The 20,475-nt window shown below is 40.4% G+C and overlaps 1 protein-coding gene across 3 annotated transcripts; it reads left to right on the top strand.

Moving 5' to 3' along the window:
* Positions 1 to 710: 710 nt before the first annotated feature.
* On the top strand, positions 711 to 17,978 carry rhpn1 (rhophilin, Rho GTPase binding protein 1). Of its 3 annotated transcripts, none has more exons than XM_005750287.1 (16): positions 711 to 836; positions 1,259 to 1,358; positions 4,068 to 4,183; positions 8,686 to 8,814; positions 9,380 to 9,455; positions 9,830 to 9,907; positions 10,080 to 10,204; positions 10,664 to 10,830; positions 11,933 to 12,120; positions 12,203 to 12,359; positions 13,250 to 13,375; positions 13,527 to 13,721; positions 13,805 to 13,881; positions 13,974 to 14,120; positions 14,580 to 14,732; positions 15,210 to 17,978. In XM_005750287.1, the coding sequence occupies exons 2-16, from the start codon at positions 1,269 to 1,271 to the stop codon at positions 15,420 to 15,422; spliced, it is 2,037 nt and encodes a 678-aa protein (XP_005750344.1). In that variant the 5' UTR covers positions 711 to 836; positions 1,259 to 1,268; the 3' UTR covers positions 15,423 to 17,978. The 3 variants fall into 3 exon arrangements, with proteins under 3 accessions (XP_005750344.1, XP_005750343.1, XP_005750342.1); XM_005750286.1 differs by lacking the exon at positions 711 to 836 and adding an exon at positions 854 to 1,068 and having other exon boundaries at positions 11,954 to 12,120; XM_005750285.1 differs by lacking the exon at positions 711 to 836 and adding an exon at positions 854 to 1,068.
* Positions 17,979 to 20,475: the final 2,497 nt, after the last annotated feature.

Here is a 20,475-nt window from a genome sequence, read left to right as displayed (position 1 = left end):
AAAAGCCTATTTCACTGATACACTTTGGTTGGTAACAATCTTTTAAAAAGACATCCGCTGGACGATGGTTTTAAGAAAATTTTATTTTGCCTTACGGCAAATCTGTGAAGGGTAAAGACCCCTCAAGGCCATAAACCCACCAGGAAAGTGCTGAAAATCCTCGGTTTCCCGTAGACTACTACCCATCGAGAGGATTTGCCCCCTGCTGACTATTAGGAGGGATGCATGTTTAAGCCACCTTAGCACTGGCTTACCTTCCTTCCTGCATGTTTTGTTACATGCAAGTATTGAGCTTTTTACCCACTTCTTCTCTGCCGTGGCTTCTTCAAATATAGATTTAGCGTATAAAACAAAAACTCTATCACCATTTACAGAATGAAACCCAACTTATTACATCATATTCAATATTTTTTTTATTTGTAACCTTGTTGTAACCTATGTTGTAACCTGTTTATTAGTGTTTCCTGTTGATGAACTTTACATACATTCTAAGTTAAAAAGTTTTTAAAAAGGCAAAAAACGCTGCCGTATGACAACAGCAGAACAGAGCACGGAGACAATGAATAACAGAATAAGTGATCTAATGTGGAAATTTGTTTTCAGTCCTAGGTTGAGGCGGAGCTTCTGTAATCTTTCCGAGGCCCACACACAGAAGCCAAAGCCCTGCCGTTACCATAGAAACGACTCGCGGAGTATGGGAGATGCCACGAGCGACTCGCAATTGGTCACCTCGGATCGTTGTTCCGTCCCAACCTCCCCTATGATTTGTTTCATGTATTGCCCGTCTTAGAAGCTGCAACATGATTGGCTACCTTCTACATTCGCGGCCCGCCTCTGTGAGTAAGCGCTCCCAGCTGCACACACGTCGGGAAGAGTCGTGCGGACGACGTTGTACATTAAAGCGAAAGCTTAGTTGTTTTCAGGAGTAAAAAAGTTAATCTGCGGTTGACTGTTTTTGGAGTAGTACGCTTACTTGGAAATTCACAAAGTGGTGGGAAAGTTGGGAGACATGTAGAGACTTTTTGATCGCCGGTATTGTAGCTTGACGATGGAGGAGCCAGCGATAAGGCAAGGATTAATGTTAGCCAAATTAACGCTTTTTGGGGAGGATATTTTTGTTTTGTTTACGTTGGGATAAAACTTACGTTTTAAAATGGCGAGTTAAGCTAAGAGTCTTGTTCCAAGAGTGCGGTGGTGTATGAGAAGTGCGTCTAAACGTGCCTGAGTGTAATAAAAATGCTGACATGAATCTTTGCAGAGAGTTTGAGATGTCCCTGTCAGACGGTCCCTCTGACGACGACGACGAATTCCCGTCGACTTTACCCACAGATGGCAGCCACAGTGGGAGCATCCGCAAGGTCAGACACCCACACTCTTACATTCATTTCAAATGAAAAAAAAAAATACTGGATAAGTAAAATTAGAATACAGTCCACGAGATGATGCTGTGTGGCTTCACATGGGGATCTTATTGGACCTGTAATTAAAACTAAAGAACATGAAACCTGAATGTCATCGATAATCATGTAAATTGGCAAATGTAAACTTTAACTTAGGGAACAAAGAAAGTTAGCAGCAGGGATAATACCCACATTATTGGGAAAAAGAGCACATGTTTTCGCTGACCACATTTTCTGAGTTTTGACATAGTGACCATCCCAATACATCAGAGAAGGGCTGAACTGATCTAGCTCTATATTTACATATACCTTGGCTTCGTGTAGATGTTCACAGAGTGCTGATCGTATACCACTGTTAAATTATTAGTCTGTAATTTATTTATTTTTATGAGACTGTGTGACATCAGGATCCCCTGAAACATTGCTTTCCCGACCATAAAATGTAACAAATAAGTAAGTCACAGAATATACATTTACCAAACTGTTAGTTATCACTTTTACCAATAAAGAATAATAGATGATATATAATCTATGCATGCTATATTAACAGCAGTGTGTAGTTACTTTGCTTACTGTATGTATATAATAGTGTGTTGTACCAAAAACCTCTTGGTGGTTGCTTTAGTCATTAGCTGGGTGCCACGGTTGCAAGTAGTGTACCTGGAGGATTGTGACATGTCTGCAAACAATTCCAAACTACTTGCCAAGTTGTCTGTGAAAAGCAAGAAGCAAAATGAGTGAGCATTTGCCTTCCAAAAAATTTGCAATTTTTAAAAATGTGTTTCTTTCAGCAGTCAGGCAGAAGTTTCACTGTTGAAGGCAAATGTTCTTTGCTTCCTGTTGGCAGTTTTTCACGTTTTCACAAGTTTCTCTAACGCTTGGAGAGTAAACAGCAAGTGTTTACAGACAGTCAGCATCTTCCGTGCACCAGTCTGTTAGTGACCAAAGCAATCAGAAGTATGATTTTCAGTCTTTGTAACCTGCCCTGTCGTGGGAGATCAGTTCAGTTCACTGGAGGGTTACTTGATGAGCGCATGTTAAACAAACTCCTTTACTGGGAGGTAAAGAGATATATGAAGAAAAAGAGAGAGACAAACATAACAACTATATACTGTTGAGATTCCTGGAAGAGGGAAAGAGAAGAAGATGGAAGGAGCAGTAGGGCATAAGAAAAAGGGAGTATTCGGCTTGTTTACAGTACAGCTCCGCCATCTGTCATGTAACTGTACATTTGTTTACCTCAGAGTGTGAAAGTGTGCTGTACTGTATGACACATGTCTGGTTTTAGTGAGCACACAAATTACCAGCTGTGAGGCAGTTCTTAAAGTATTGTGAGCAAATTGCCTCTGTTGAAGCAAGATTTTAAAAAGCTGTTAAATCTTCAAACACATGTACAGATCCTGTTAAAGTTTTTTATCTTCTGAGAGAATGTATGTCCTCTGCTTTGTTGTGGCACAGTATTATCATGTTAAGCAGTCACAATGACCTTCACGTGTTGTCACGTCCATCATCTCTATGCTATACTGGGTTTGTAGTGCGAAGTAATTCTTTCAGACTGCTCTCCACTGGCAGTAATGACATGCCATGGTGCCATGGTAAAACTGGGGTTAGTGTCATGTGAAAACAGGAAGGCTTTAAAAAAGTAATTTCTCACTGCGCCGCAGTCTGTTTGAGATTTATTTTCGATATATCAAATCTTATCCCCACTGTGGCTGTGTCTCTTACGGTTTCTTTTTTTTTTTGGACAGGATAATTTCCATCGGGGAAAACATTAGTTAGCTGGTTGTAAGTCTGCCAGCTGCTTCCAGTACTTCTTACTCAGATCATACAGCATGAAGTAATGTTGTCACATTTGCACAGCTGTTCTGTGTTTTCTTGGGCAGACTGCCAAAATATATTAACAGCCACCAAGTATATTTGGTAGTCTAGTGTAGCTGTCTTTTTTTTTAAGTTTTAGGTTTTTCAGCAGCTTCCATGATGGATTTACTGGTACTACATCAGTTTGCTCCGGTTTTGCAAATTCATTAACTCAACCAGCCCTGACCCTTCCACTTTGTGTTTCTCTAAGGCTCGATATCATTCAGCTTCCTCTCCAGACTCCAGTGTTTCTCATACAGGGACTTGATAACGATATTAGTGGAAGTTCACATGCCCTTACCATCGTGTTTCTTTACAGTCTGGTCCACTTGCCAGTTTCTTTTGTTGCTATCTTTGATATTAGTCAGCTGCTTGAGTTTCTCATCCTGTAGTCAACTGGATGGTTTTAAACTGGTGTCTGGAAGTATCTGTGTTGTTCTTAGAGCAGCAGTCCCCAACTTTTTTGCGCCACGGACCGGTCCGACAATATTTTCATGGACCGGCCTTTAAGGTGTCGCGGATAAATATAACAAAAATAAAACCAGTACTGGTACCAAAAAAATAGAAGATTTAATCATAAAACATAATTGAAAGACCCAGGGAAACCGAGTTACCGATAAAAACGATAACTCCATAACCTTTACACCCTTATAACATACAGCATCATTTACGCTATTGCTTGGAAAATGGTTTGCTTTCTTGCCGGTGAGTAGATTAATTAAGATAGTCTAATTCTGTGGGAAATGCAACTTTTGTAGTTGGTCATTCAGTAATTCTTTTACCTCCTCCATTTCTTTATTTCATCTGCAGGGCTGTGATCCTTTGGCTCAGACTCAGCGCAGTAAGCTGCAGCATCGACGGGCTCGCATCAACCAGCAGATCAACAAGGAGATGCGTATGAGAACTGGAGCGGAGAACCTGTTCAGGTGAGACATTGCGACGGATCAGAACATTGCACGCACAATTTTTATTTTATTTTTAATTACTTTTCTGTTGTAATGTTACACGAGGGCAGCACGGTGGTGCAGTGGTTAGCACTGCTGCCTCACAGCAAGAAGGACCTGAGTTTGAATCTATCGTGTGTGTGGAGTTTGCATGTTCTCTCCAGGAACTTTAGCTTACTCCCATAGGTAGGGTGGTTGCAACCCGATATCACAATAGAACTTGAAATAGACACAGCAGTCCACGGTGTCCATTTCACGTACATGCGCACAGACGTTGCAGTAACGGCAGAGGAAGATATTTTATTTCAAGCCAACATGAACATAATCGTGGAAAAGCATTTTAACAGACATTATTAACATTAACAGTTATATGTATATACATATTAGCTGCCTAGCTTAATCAGTTTTGATGATTAAGGACCCTGGAATGTACTTCATACATTTTTCTCACTACCGACTTTGTGGCTTTAAATAGATTATTTCCTCCTTCTAGTAATGCAACATCTGCATGCGTGTCTGTTTCACAGTTTGGAGAGGCAAAAATGGACACGAATCTTCTTGGAAATAAGTGATGCAGTGCTGTAGTGTTGAGCTGCTTTTCCAATCCCATGGGTAAAAAATTGTGAAGCTTTGTGTTTGTCAGCTGTATCACAGTTGCTTTAAATATAATGTATATTCACTCGTCACACAGCAACTTTTTCTGTTTGATTTTGTGAGAAATGCCATTCAGGTGCCATCTGTGTTGTCGTCTTTGTTAGTTGCCTCACATTTTTGGTTCAGTCGGTTGATGGGAAAAGGTCAGAGATCACTCCCATCCTAAAGAAACACACACACCAGCACCACCCAGTTTTACAGCTCTGTTTGTGTTCACTGTGTGTGAATATGGCTGTTTATGTGCTTGTGCTGGTTTATCTCCTCCCTGTTGTGCAAATTTTTGCTTTTTTTGTATTAATGCTTTTTTCAAACAAAACAGTGAGTGAACACTGCATACTTTGGCAGCATGAGCACCACTGAAGCTAATCTCCCAACTCTCTGAACTGCTGGCCCTGTGTCTTGAAGCAGCCAGTTGTCATTCACACAAACCAGAGAGTTTTACTGGTGAGGAAAGTGAACGAAGTTAAAAATGAAATGTTCACATAGCATCAAGGTCTTGTCTCCGAGGACATTGGCGTCATCTTTGTCCAGTGTCTCTCCATGGCTCTCCTCTATATTCGGTCTCCTCAACTCATTCTCAACACGTCCATGTTTATTGCCCACTCAGAGGTAAATTAGTACAGAGCCTCAGAGTATATGCATGAAGTATGTGGATACATTTGCTCTAAACCTCTGCTGTGGCAGTTTTAGAATGTTTAAAGTATGAGCAGACCGCTGTGCAAAAATCTCTGGAAAGACATGGGACATGCTGCTGCTCCAGGACTATTCGGGAGGAGGAGTAGGAGGAGCCACTTAATTAAAGCAAAGACCTCCTTTCTGCTTCCTCAGTGGTGCCGCATTAAAATCTAATCTAATCAAAATAACCATGTTTTTAATTTAAGACAGACTCACTGTTGTCTCAGGACTTGTTTTTGCAACAACTGGTAAAGTTGAAAAAAAGCTTTCTTCTTTCTTTTTTATTTACTCTGTACTCTGTATTATTTTATTGTATTATTACGATGCTTCAAAATGCTCCCATAAGTTTAGTTAGTGTAGAAAACCACAGCTGGTATGAGATTAATAAATTACTCTTTTGATGCCCTATCTGTCGTTCTATTTGCAAATTCTTATTTCATAGTCAAGCCAGTTTGAGTGGCCTGACTGCAGTGGCTGTTGCTGTTTTGTTTTCTAAATGTTTCAAATGATGAAACAGTCCTTAAAGTAATTACTGTGTAACAGGGTGTTAAGTTCTTTTTATTTGTCTTTTCAATGTTTCCCTAGCTCCACATTTGACCTATTTAGGCTCTTATCCCGAAAGGTGATGACTCAGTTTACTGGATATAAAACAAGCACTCTCTCCCGTTCTATTGGGACGCCCGGTCACATAGACAAAGACCCCCACACAACCCGTCAGCCTGTAATCAGCTAGCTTTGTGTCTGCCCCCGTCCTGTTCCCATGCAGAGATTCCCAGCGGTGCTCTGGCAAGCTCATCCCCCACTTATTTGTCTGGTGCTGTCAGACCTTTTTTTTCTGTCCTTCTTTTTCCAGTCAAGTGGAACACATAGACACATGAACACACACATACACAAAAACATGTAGCTTTCACTTGCACTTCACTTGTTGTGAAACTGTTGTGGAACTGTGTCATGGTATTAGTGCTGGTGTGTGGGAGTCGATGTTTGTGTGTGTTTGTATGTAGGGGGGTTTGGGATGCTAATTAAATACAGGGGAAGGGGTGTCACTAATCAGGGTTTGTGATTGGCTAATGAAGACGTCATGTTTTGTGCTGCATGTAGGAGCTCAGCTGAGGGGCTGTAATGTTGTTTAAACATCATCCCAGCGACAGGGGTCCATGCAGACCCCAGAGGTCTGCAAAATATCTCTGCATGTGAGATATTTTTCTTATCTCACAGGTGCTTTATATAATTTATTTCATTTATTTATTTAGAAAGAGGGGCAATAGATATTAATGAACATTTAAACAAATGTAAATATGCCAGATTATAGCCTTGTGCTAATTTCCATCTGCAGACCCTCTGGCAGGTTGGTGTTAAACACAAGTTAGTAAAAACATACAGAGACACTATTTACAGGTCATGTGACAAGGACTATTGCTCAGTTTTTTAATGACTTTGTCGATCAGTTTGTTCTTAATGATATCAAAACATTGTTTTCTGTTTCTGCTTTGGTTAGTGCTTTTAAAATAATTAAAATGTGTTATGGCCACAGGAAAAAAAACTGTTGTGTGTGTAAGTGGATGTGTGTGAAGGGGATATTTGGCAGCCTTTTTAATGCTGACTAATCAGATTGGCCCTGGCTTGATCCTACATATCGGCGTTTGTGTGTGTGAGACTGGGAGAGGCAGTGACAGATGAGGAGAGAGGTGAAGCTGAAGTGGTCTAACTGGAAAGCTTAACCTGATTTAAAAAGTCCTCAAAAGTGAGCTTCAGTTGTGTGTTTGAACTGAGATTGGTCATGTGTTAAAGGATAACATGGAAAAAATGCCACAAATTTTTCAAATTCAAAGTGATGTGAGTGTTCTGGTAACAGGTATATGCAACTGAAGCTGAAGTGCTATTTCAAGATAAACACTCAAACATATGGTTTTTTTTTTTAGCTCTTTACCGCTCAGCCATAAAAGGCTGATGGGGTGTTGTAGTCATCCCTCCAGATGGGCAGCTGGGCAGGCTGGACACCTAAGTTTGTGATAACTCAAGAAGGAAGTCACCTAGGATTTTCAAATGCCATAGGTGCATCTACCAAAAACCTCGGATGAGTTTGAGTCTTAGTGACCTCAACCTAAAGGTCAAAGGTGAGGGGTAGTTTTCTGAAAAGCTTGTGAATGTGATAACTCAACAACAAGGCGCGGTAGGAGCTACAAATTGATATCATCGATGTATCTCCTAGAAATATCTGAGGATTTTGAATCCTCAAAGTCGAGGTCAGAGGTTTAGTTTTCTGAATTTTTTTTGAATATGATAACTCCAGAATGCGACAGTGTATTCATATTCATACCACAGGTGCATCTACTGAAAATCTTGGATGAGTTCGAATCTCAGTGACCTCACTCTCAAAGTCAGAGTAAGTTTTCTGAAAGTCTTGTGAAATCGATAACTTGAAAACAAGGCGACGTGGATTTTGTAGAAACATCTCCAAAACTGACACCAGATTTCCCGCTAAAACAAGATACAGAATAGATGGGGTGGATAGATGGGCCAGAGGAAATGTAAGTAAATTTGATGTTGCAGGCCTTTATTTTTTCAGTTCATCTAAACTCAACCATTTCTTCTACATTTCTGTGAATTTGACACAGTGCCCATTTTGATGCATTTCTCTCCTTCATGGATAGAATGTCTTTATGACTGCAAAGTCCCAATAATTTTGTGCACTGTTTTGGACCAATAATGGAGGAATTCTCTACCACTTTTCTAAACAACAACATTGTAAACTAGAGATGCTTCAGATTTCTGGGAACATTGTGTACCCCATAGAAGTATGAGCTGGCATTAGTCATTGACCCTCTCATTGTTTTTGGGGGGTGAACCGGAGAAAGTGGTTGACAGAGGGAGGAGAAGGTGGAGAGAGCTGCATAAATTAAAGAGAGGCTTTTTTTGCCTTCACCCCATCCTGAATTTATGTTCTCAGAAAAGTTTGCTGCATCCACTAATACTGAATGAAAGTAGCAAGTCAGTTTTTAGCTGTGTTGTTCTAATTGTGATACTGGGCTCTACGACAAAGCAGATTAGGAATCAGCCCAAGTACTGTTTTTAGAAAGCCCACAAAGAAGTATTGAGAACTGAAAAACAAAACAAAACAAAACACCTGGACGTCTTTGTGTTTTATTCTGCAGGGCGACAACCAACAACAAGGTGAAGGAGACGGTGGCTCTAGAGCTCAGCTTTGTCAACTCCAACCTGCAGCTGCTCAAAGAGGAGCTGGAGGAACTTAACAGCAGCATGGACGTCTACCAGACAGACAGGTGCACAAATGCATGCGTATTTGTCCCATTAATTCCAGGCCGTGCTTATTAGACTAATGATCATTATAATTGGGGAAAACAAGCATCCATTATATTTTTGTGGTGACGCTGGCACTGGGTGTATAACCTCCTTGTACTTGGATATTTGTGATGACCAGTCCTTAGAAATGTTATCTTTGTTTTTTAATAATAGGATGGGGTTTAAGTCAAAGTTGGGTTTCAGTCACATTTATTTAAACAGACTTAAGGAAAAAAGCATCCACACGTGTGTCATGCATTCTGTCACAGCCATAAGATTTTTGCCTCCACGGCTCCGTATCGTGTGAGGGAAAAATCCCCTGATTAGAGTATAGTCAATAACCCTGTGGTGGCAGTGTGCACATTTGTTGTTATTGTGAATGGCAGTAGGTAACTGTGGGGGGTGACAGGCTTACTGCTTGGCTTTAGCTTTTCTGATTAGCAGGATGAAGCCCTGAGAATAGTGCTCGCTGGTTTTGAAAACAAGCAGATGGCAGCAGCAGTCATTGCCGAAACCTACACTACCTCTGTTAATTTCTTTTTGTAGTGAGGCTGTCAATGTTCCAATGATCCCACTTGGCTTAAAAGAAACCAAAGAGGTGGATGTCACTGTTGCTATCAAGGTGAAGTCAGCATCTATCTACCTCCTTCTCTTTATTTATCCAGTTTGTTGTTCTTTTCAAGAAAAACTTGTGTTTGAGTAAAAGATTATTGCAATAAATGCATCCTAATAAAAGTTACTGAATCAATGTTTTTAAGCTTATTTTACAAGCAGTGTTTATATTTTTATGCTAATTTACATTAGTTGGCCTGACTTCTTTTCATTACTTGTTCATTACTAAACATTTGACACAGATGGGTAGTTTGATGAAATATCATATTTTTGTGCTTATTTGCTTTCCTTTTTCCAGATAGTATGGAAGAATAACCAAAATCATCTTCATGTGGACACGTGAAGATAATTTTTTTGTCACCGTGTCTCTGTCTGCCTTCACAGGACTTCATATGTGAGCACTACGGGGAGGACAGCTTTCTCTATGACAAGGAAATCAAAGAGCTTATGGAACTTAGACAGGTTAATAAGTTCACCCATACAGTTTGATCCAGAGTAAACATTCTGCTCATCATGGGTAGAAAAACAAGTGGAATGAAAAGTATTGATTTATTTAAAGTTGATGTCTCTTTTAGGCTGTCTGTAGCTGACATTAAATGAGTGTTAACATTTAGTTTATTGATTATTCAATCAGGCCATGCGTACACCCAGTCGAAACCAGTCCGGTCTGGAGCTGCTAATGGAGTACTACAATCAGCTGTACTACCTGGATCAACGCTTCTTCTCTGCTCAGAAGAATCTGGGTGTTCATTTCCACTGGTATTATATGATAGCATAATTTAAATACTGAAGGGTTATCATAATCATTAACATGCATTTTACAGTATGTGCAATATGCAGTAAAATAAAAATGGGCAAAGGAACAGTTTTTTAAATGTGCACTTTAGCCGTGCTGTTACTACATCCTGGTGCCTTACTGCTGCTCTCTCTTTCAGGAGAAAATCGAAGCATTCAATAGTTGTTTTCCAGGGACAGATTTATGTAATGTGACCATAAAACCATTTTTCCAGAATTAAAATCTCATTTATGTTTCTAAGTGGTTGGCTACAAATTTTAGTTGAGCTTGAAGGTGCTAATTATGAAGCAGAGCATGGATGGCAGTGTCTCATTCCATGACTGTAAAAAAAAAACTTAAGCTTAATAGAAACTTTTGTTCCAGCAGCTTAAACTCTGGAGGGGCTTTGCTCATTGGTGGTTCCCTTTTCGTTTGTCATTCAGGTATGACTCTTTGACTGGCGTTCCATCGTGTCAGCGTGCGCTGGCCTTCGAGAAGGGAAGTGTGTTGTTCAACATCGGAGCCCTGTACACGCAGATCGGAGCACGACAGGACCGCTCTGCAACAGCTGGCATAGACCGAGCTATAGATGCTTTTCAGCGTGCTGCAGGTAGCACAATGGCAAAATCATACATCAAAATACTTGATTTCTCGTTTTGTGAGCCTTCAAATACGAGGGGCTTGTTTTTTACACAAAACAGCACAAGGCAATATAGTCCTAGTGCTGGGCCCAAGTCCAGATAAATAGGGAGGGTTGCATCAGGAAGTGCAGCTGATGTAAAATCTTGACCAGATCAAAGATGCAGATCATAAAAAATGAATTTTTCATTCTGAATTTGTCGGGTCTGGGTTAACCTGTTAGCAGTCGGACGTACCGCCCACGGTACATTGGATGGTTTAGGGGACTAATTGTAAATTTGTAGGACTGCTAAGGGGTTAACAATGACTGCATACTACCGGTAACCCTTATGCCGAATGTGCAAACTGCAAGATAAAGGAGACTGCAAGGCAGTGTTCTGTAGATTGTAGCTAAGCATGAGCAGAGAGGGATAAAGGTGGTGAGCCATACATGAAGCTAAGGGAAAGAGTTGTGGAAACTAGGTTAAGAAGAGGTTTGATCAGCGAGCAGCAGTCTGGCTTCGTGGCAAGAACTACACATGCAATGTTTGCTTTGAGAGTATTGATGGAGGTCAGCAAGAGCTTCACTGTTGTCTTTTTGAATCTAGAGAACGCATGTGTTAGGGTACCAAGAATAGGAAATATTGATATTGCATGAGTAAGTCAGGAGTGACAGAGAAGAATGCAACATGTAAAGAGGAGGGATAGTGGATATATTGTGTAAAGGATGTTGAAGATGAAGCTTCCAGGCAGAAGGAAAAGAAGAAGACCTCAGAGGAGCAAAGGAGGACGTGCAGAGGGTTGCTGTGACAGAAGACAATGCTAGGGATAGGGCGAGATAGAGGCAGATGATTCACTGTGGCAATCCCTAAAAGGAGCAGCCAAAACAAGAAGATTGCCATTAATATAACAGATTTTGTTGTTGTTTATAATCAGCTATTGATGATTTTGAGGTACCCAATCCTGTAAAGCTTTTGTTCAGTTGTTTTTATTATATACTTTTGATACAATAAACATTGATATCAGGATGTTTGAATTCACATGGCTAATTGGTAATGTATTTATTGGTAATTTATTTATTTTTTAATGTGTAGGTGCATTTAATTATCTTAAAGAGAATTTTTCCAACGCTCCAAGTCTGGACATGAGTAGTCCATCACTCTGCATGTTGGTGCGGCTCATGCTTGCCCAGGTACAGGAGTGTGTGTTTGAGCGCATCACCCTGACCACACAGGACACGCACTTTACCTCCCAGCTCCGGCTGGCACAGGAGGCTGCACGGGTGAGTAAATACATATGTGCTTTGTTTGTGTTATTACCCTTAATGCCCTATGTTTAACTGTATGCATGTGTGTTTTCTGTAGGTGTCAGATGTTTACTTGTTAGTGCAGCAGACTATGACACAGCCTTTGATGAAGGACTACGTGCCATTTTCATGGGTGTCCATGGTTCAGGTAAAATCTGAACACTTCCGCGCTCTCTCCCACTACTACGCTGCTGTTGCACTCTGCGACCACATGTGTAAGTACAAAATTTACTCAGATGTTCATTCATGTTCAGGGTGGCTGTAGCTCAGGTGGCAGAGCAGGTCAGCCACTAATCAGAAGGTCGGTGGTTCGATCCCAGGCTGCCTCCTGGCTGCATGCCAAATATCCTTGGGCAAGATACTAACCCCGTGTTTGCCTACTGGTGGTGGTCAGAGGGCCCGGTGGCGCCTGTGTCCGGCAGCCTCTCCTCTGTCAGTGCGCCCCAGGGCAGCTGTGGCTACAGTGTAGCTTGCTATCACCAGTGTGTGAATGTGTGTGTGAATGGGTGAATGACTGAATGTAGTGTAAAGCGCTTTGGGGTCCTATGGACTAGAAAAGTGCTATACAAATGCAGGCCATTTACCATTAGGGAGAGTTCATACTTCTTGTTTTGTAGATAACCTTCTGCCTTGGCTATATTTAATTTTGAATTAAAGCAGTACACTTGTGTCTTTAAAAAGTCTTAAAATCAAGTTGAAGCTTGTTACATACGTAAGACACTTTTTGCTGCTAATTTATAAACAGACTGTAATGTAATATTTTTTATCAAAGACTGACATTCTTGGTGGTGTGAGAGTGGTGTCAGACTGATCCAGCGGGCAGTGTGCGACGTTATCTTGTCTGTGCTTGTCATCTTGTCAGCAGTCTGTTAATGCCTAATGAGGCAAATTCATCAACAAAGCTGTTTTCCTCTGTCACCTATGGAGTACACCTCTGTCCTGTGTATCACCTATGCAGCATCAAAAGCACTGTGTTTTGAAGAAGAAAACTGACATTTCTAGTGATTTACCCAATAAACCTAACTTTATTGTATTCTTTTCCAGAGATAATGCTCACCTAATTAGCATTTCTAAACAGATCTTAGCTGTATATATTTTTCCATAGTGTTGGCAGGAGGGGAGGAAGAGGAGGAGGAAGCTGAGAAGGCCTTCCTTCAGTGCCATGCCAGTGTTCCTGCTGGGCCACAACTCAGCCAGGTTCTTCAAGATCCTGAAAAAAGACGAAAACTTGGTGAGTTTGTATTCATCACGTAGCTGCTATGAGCTGCGTTGTGCAAGCATCTTGAAAATGAACCAAAATGCTCATGTTATAACTTGAATAGTTATATTCCCATTCTTTGAAACCTTTATTTTTTTTAATAATAATTTCTGCTTACATGAAGGTAAGGCCCACCTGCGGCGTGCTGTAATCAGACATGAGGAGGCCATGCGTGTCCACAGTCTGTGCAAGATCCTGAGAAAGATGGATATCCTGCAGGATGTGCTCTCTGTCACACACAAACGTTCCCTGGACAAATACTCAGAGCTCGACCGAGAGGACGACTTTGATGAAATTGCAGAGGCCCCAGAGATACAGTGTGAGTGTCACGTATAATCGTAAAGTCAGTGATTACATTTTCTGTTTGATTAAATCATAGTGACTAACTGGCTTCTTTACCAGCTCATACCCACCAGAAACCAGACGTCATTCCACCCAACTTCTCCATAGTCAAGGTTACTGATATCTTCCAAAGACTGGTAAGTCCCACAGGGAAGAAATAATACACACTTGGCAGATACCTACCCAGGTTAGGTAACCATTAAAATTGTTTCCTGTTCTTATGCTCTAGGGTCCACTGTCAGTGTTCTGTGCGAGGGCTCGCTGGGGCCCGATGCGTGTGATCTGCCTGAATAAGAGAGAAGGAGGACTGGGGCTCACGCTCAGAGGAGACTCTCCTGTCCTGGTGGCTGGAGTGGTGCCTGGAGGCTGGGCAGAGGTGAGATATACCCTGCACATCTAGAAAAGATTCTGTGAGAAGAAAAGATCTTCTCTTGTATTCTTGTAGTCTTATTTCTATTCTATTTTTATCCTCTCAAAAGGAATTGATTTGCAGTTTGATTCTAAGATTTAAATATTTTAAGACCTGCTTTCCTGTCTACTTATTGTATTATTATGGGGTCTACCTTACAATATAAAGTGCCTTGAGGTGACTGTTGTGATTTGGCGCTGCATAAATACAGTTGAATTGAACTTGATTAAGTAGTTAACTGCAAAAAAGAGCCATTCATTTGTTATTTAGAAAAGAGTTGTGATGGACATGAAGGAGACAAAATGCAATACACTTCCTTCTTTTGTCTCCTGTGGGAATATATTGCGGGCCTGCATACTTGCATGGAAAAAATGAGGTCAAAACATGTAATTAAGATGAACTAATGATGTTACATGATGTGTTCAGGAGGCTGGCTTGAGGGAAGGAGACTACATAGTAGCAGTAGATGGAAAGGACTGTAAGTGGGCCAAACATGGTGAGGTGGTCCACATGCTGAAGAGCTGCAGTGACAGAGGGGTGGAGATCAGTGTGGTCACATTACACTCACATGATACACAGGTAAATATGTGTATGAGCTATGTAGGGTATTCATAAGCATGTAGATTTCAGATAAACTTCCTTCGTAGAGACGTAGAGAACAATAAATTGTTGCAAAGCTTTTTGGTGGCATTTATTTTTTGTTGTTTTCCATGGATGTCTAGCCCTTTTCCAGCATAAGCAGCATGAAAAGGCCGTGCTCAGTGACCTTTTTTCAGAATTTACCCTTCTGTCTCTCTGATGGATGCTTTTTACCCCTCACCTGTAAAATGCTGAAACAAGGGAATATGAGTGTTTGTCATTTGATTACATTTGAGCCATCTTTATACTAACCCAGTATTAGCCTGAAGGCTCAGGGCAATGCAATACTTTATTTTCAAACCTTTGAATCAAAACTGAAAGTCTCTTCTTTGATTCCTTAAATTGTGGAAATATCTGTGGGGTTTGTCTGCTGTTTCAGTGGTTGTGTACCTGTGTGTATGCTTTTTTGTTTCTTAGCAGGTGGAGAGGAGGGCAGTTATGCTGTCGCTGTGCAGCGACAAAGAAAACACTCGGCATCGTCTGCTGTCTGGGGCTAAAGGCCAGAGCTCCGCCTCTTTGCTGAACTGGAACAGGAAGAAAAAGAGGGAAGGCAGCACGATCACAAAAAGACTTGGAAGCGCTTTCAGTTTGTCGTTCGGAAGCATCCGAGACACTGAGGCCATGTACTAAGAGACGACTTCAGAAGAATCACTCAGGGAATAGCAGCGGAGCACACGGTACAAGTACAGCAGACACAAAGAAACAGCCTCTCCTGAGTTGAGGAGGTAGGTGATGATGCAAAGCTGGGACAAAGGAAAAGAAAAAACATGTATAGTCAAGGAACACGTGCTGTGCCAGGTTCTTCTTGCACACTCCAGCATATCTGACATCTTCGTCAGTTAATCATTGAAATGTGATGTTTATTACTTTTACCCATTGTACAAAAGTGAATTTGAAGTATCACAGAATTGTGTCCTGGCATCTTTCTAACAGAGACTGCGCAGTAGGGGAGTCGATAGTGGAAATATGTCTGTAATTTCTCACCTGAAGTCACTACTATGAAGGATCTGTTTGCAAATGAGCAGCACAATATGGCACTGCCCACATCCAAGATACCATGGCTTCACTTTTTGGGACTGTCTACATTGTACAGGCCTTGAACAGTGTCCCCAGTTCCTACACTGGGGTAACCTGACTTTGAATTTAAATTGCATGTTTAGGAAGAATGTGGTGGCAATGTATATAAAGTCAGTAAGTGTGTGAGTAAATAGATGCAAATTTTCCACAGGGCCTAGCAAAGTTACATTTGTAGAATTTCAATGAGCTTTATGTCATATAAGTGCAGTAGCTACAAAAATAAAAGCACAAAAGTATAAAGGGAGCAAAATAACAGAACTGAGGCTTCTTCTTAATTAATTTCAAGGCTTTACAAACATACATGCTTGCTGTGTTGAAGCTGACAGCTGTACAGTACCCTTCTTTATGGACACACTTTAAGTGTTCAAGCACTGTACAATTCTGCCTGATACAGCTGGCAAAGTTATTTGGTAAGAATAAAGAAACAAAACAGCTTCTGTCAGAGTGTAGTGGTTTACACAAATTACTTTGGGGTTGCGTCAGAAGAGATATCTGGTGTAAAAACCTGCCAATGTGGTGCTACCCACTGTGATGATCCCTTGTAAATACAGCTGAAAGTAGCTTCTCTAAATGTTAATAATCGTTGAAGAAGATAGAGCAGAATTAGCAAGGAAGTACAAAATTTCTTGTACTGTATTCTTGATGTGACTGAATAGACCAGCAGTCACCTGTGATTAACCACTGAAGGCCTCCAACGGTTAATCTGTTCACTTCTGACAGAAAGCACATTCAGTTTTTAATAGATTAGGATTAATTCAGCCAGTCAGTTCAACCTGGATTTATTACTAAAAGTGTCATGTTGGAATTAATCCTTAGATCATTTTTTTATGTTTAGTTTTATCATTTCTAGGTGACTAAAGCACTTGAACTTTGCTCTGTTTTCTAATGTAGTTTTAGTATTTTGAATGCACTGTGACAAATATTTTGTAAATGTAGTTTCAGGTTTTACAATAATGCCTATGATGTACTCACATTGAGAGGATGTGTGTTTGGATGTCAAATGTGATAGAGAGCGATCATGTAGGAAAAGCATGACATGAGGTGTGATTACATCAAAGTCCACTGTGTTTAACAATGTCCAGCCACTGTACTGTATGTTAGAAACAGCCAATGTTGCATCTGTAGTTGTAAGAGCTGTATTGAGAAAATGTTTCTTTCTTTAAATCAATGCTGTTTGAACTTTTTGTAAAATTTTGATACAACTTGAAGTAGCATTTTGTTCCAGCTCAAAATGAATGTTATTTGAGTTTGTCGTGTTCACTGTGACATGACGGTCCATAGTCATGAGTGTGGAAAGCATGAGGGGACAAGAGCAAAAATTAGTGTTTATCTGGGTCTTGTTTCGTCTAGAAAATCTTAAATATAGTTTTAAAAGGTCTGACAACTTCTTTCACAATGATGATATTCACATTCCTTTGAAAATGAGCAACTTTTGTGCCACTTTTGACAGTAAGAAGACTATTCGAGATGCGATACCATGATTCGTGCATCCACCAGAGTATGAATGTTAGATAGAAAGAAAACACTTAAGCATAGAAAAAATTGCTTGTATGAATAGACATGAACGAGGTACGTTGTATAAAGCACTTTGATTGCTCAGCTATAGTAGAAAAGCACTATATAACAACCAGTCCATTTAACATTTACTTTTCTCCACTTGTGTTAGCACAGAGATGCTAATTTCTTTCCTCTGTTCACTAACATCAACTACTCCAGTTTCTGGAACTGAGGTAACAGTTTCATTTTCTCCATCCTGTGTTTGAACATTCTTGATAACCCGTTTTTGACCCGAGGCTGCCAGATAATCTTTCCTCCATCCTGCTTTTGAAACATTTTTTAATTCCCTGTTGAGACACTGAGTTACCAAATATGCTTCTCTACATCCTATTTTTTCCATTACATTTCAGTTCACATTGTCAGCAGGTTTCCAGATACACTTTCCCTATTCTACTTGTTATATTTGTCTGCTTAATTTGTATTTGTTGAGCATTCTCCTGTACTGTGTTTAGCCCCAATAAAATTTAGCAATTACATGTTATGAAATATAGCATGTCTGTCTTCTGAGACATGCAGCTTGTGGGGATAGGTTAATTGGATAATCCAAATTGCCACTAGGTGTGAATGTGCGAGTGAATGTGAGTGTGAATGGTTGTCTGTCTCTGTGTGTTGGCCCTGCGACAGACTGGCGACCTGTCCAGGGTGTACCCCGCCTCTCGCCCTATGACAGCTGGGATAGGCTCCAGCACCCCCCGTGACCCTGAAAAGGATAAGCGGAAGTGAATGGATGGATGGATGTATGGGAAATATACTCACACCCCTTATCAGTTCAGGTGCTGTAGGAAACTGGTTCAAATGAAAGAACGTTGCTACAATCCAGCACCTGATTTCAGCTCTCTGTTTTCACAGCTTAAGCAAGGCCAGTGTCCATCTAGGCCACGATTTTCTTCCATCTTCCTTCACTCGAAAGCTAAATCTTTGTCAGAAAGTATTACTCAGTGGTCTTATCATTGCATTTCCGTTCTCTGCAAGCATTGTTGCATGCAGTTATGTGGTCAGATGTGTTTGATCAGTAGTGCTCTGACTACAAATGGAAACCAGATGGGATTTTCTGCAGTATGAGATCTTGTTCCTTTCCTTCAGATTACACATTTATATGCAGGAAATGCAGATTGCTCCTCAAGCAGTCTACCTATTGTTGATGAACCGCTGCTGCACGGCTTTGGTTTACTTGCACCCAATGTTGATAAGTTAAACTTCTGATGCTTTCAAATCCATAACACCCTGTTTCTTAGGGATCAAGCCATTTCAGACAGAAACCACTGAGAAACGTGACCACACACATCTCCACAGTTGCCCAACAGCACAATTACGTTGATACCCTTTTCCAGCTTCAATGGCAGTTTTTAGGGCCAGCTGCACTTTCAGCAAAACACTTAGCACTGCACAAATGCCAATCCAGCCAGGTTTATGGCAGAATGCGGTTCTACACCAAACGACCCAAGTTCAGTCAGAAAAGTTTCTTCTAGCCAACATCAGCTGTTTTCAAATATGTTCGGTAGTAATAGTGGCTCTTTTCCAGAGGCATAAATCATCAAGAGATCCATTTTCATTCACGTAGACAACCCAACCTTGTTTGACATAACCATCTTAGACAGAAGCAACTGCTGTCTTTGACTTAACATGACTAGATTTAGAAATTTGGTTCATTTCATCCCAAACCTGCTTTTCTGAATTTTCAGTCACTCCCTATTATGTGAATTAAAATGTGTACCATCAAAGTGTCACTACTCATTACAAGCCTTTAACATTAGATTCATTTCTCTTACTGTCTACATTTAACTTCCGATCCCCGATCCTAACGCGTCATTAGCATGTAGTCGGTATACAATCACAGCCACCCCGTGCAAATCCATTCTGCTTTCTTTGGGGATCTGCCAGGGCCAGAAGCCACTGCTGACTGTTGAAGAGACGCTGGCCTAACTTGTTTCGTTTGGAGTTAGTAAAAGTTGAGATTAAGTTAATAGAAATTCATTTTTTTCCTTGTCTGTACTTTTTTGTGTGATTATTAAGTAAGTCTTAAATTGGCTTCATAATTGTATTTACAGCTCCCAGCTTAAATTTAAGGTGTTGCAACCTGCAGATGCACTGCATTATTTTGCAATGACATAGATTTATGTCTGTTGACTATGTGTTTCTATCACTACAAAAACTTTGTTTATGGCATTAGAAAAATAGATTTGAACTCTTTGAAAATACTTTTTAAATCTTTTTATTGTGATTAGACCCAAATACTTTTTTTGTTATGTCCTCTCTGGCTTTCCGTGTGTGTGTGTGTGTGTGTGTGTGCATTTGAGTAAATGCTTGGAATTGACTGTTTTTAAGAGAAATGAATTTGTGTTTTTGCCTGAATATGTGACCATCCCTAATACTGCATTTGGGGATTTGCACAGTACTTTTTTCCTTAAATAAATACAATAAAAGTGAATAATGACCTGCTGCCATTCTTACTGTTGCATTTACTGTAACACATGCAGTAGCACGCATCATAGAACCATGATGCATTGAGCCACAGCTTTTAATCTTTGAATTCAGCTGTTTTCAGTCTCATAGGGGGTCGTGTGATTGGTGGTCTTTCCCTTAAAATATAAAGCACCTTAAAGTTACTGTTGTGAATTGGAGCTGTAAAATTAATCTGTACATTCAAATGCATTGTTTCATACAACTCAATAAATATCAGCAAATACAAAGTGCTCCTATGCAGTGTAGCGCAGTCTGCTGAGTATTCTCTTTAGTATCACTTATCAAACTCCACCTTTACACAGCTGTATTCTGGCTGGAGGGTTTGAAACCAGCCACAAAGGCTTATGTAATATCTGCTCTTATACTACAGGGTAAAGTTGGGTACATCCACAAAGCATACCAAACCTCAGAAGCAGCAGCACAGGTTACCTGCCCACAGCTTACATGTAAAGAAAGTAAATCTAGTAAAGCTAAAACAATTTTGTACATGACTCATTTCTACTTTCAGTTATTTCTAAATTCTGCACCAGAGCCTTTGGTGCCTCACTTGCAAAGTTCCACTTTAGGCCCAGAATATATGTTTATG

This window comes from Pundamilia nyererei, unplaced genomic scaffold (genome assembly GCF_000239375.1).
Source record: "Pundamilia nyererei isolate P.nyererei 1_Seehausen unplaced genomic scaffold, PunNye1.0 scaffold00267, whole genome shotgun sequence".
NCBI classification, from domain to species: Eukaryota; Metazoa; Chordata; class Actinopteri; order Cichliformes; family Cichlidae; genus Pundamilia; species Pundamilia nyererei.
The sequence above is the reverse complement of the archived record's forward strand: the minus strand, read 5'-3'. Positions and strand labels throughout refer to the sequence as shown.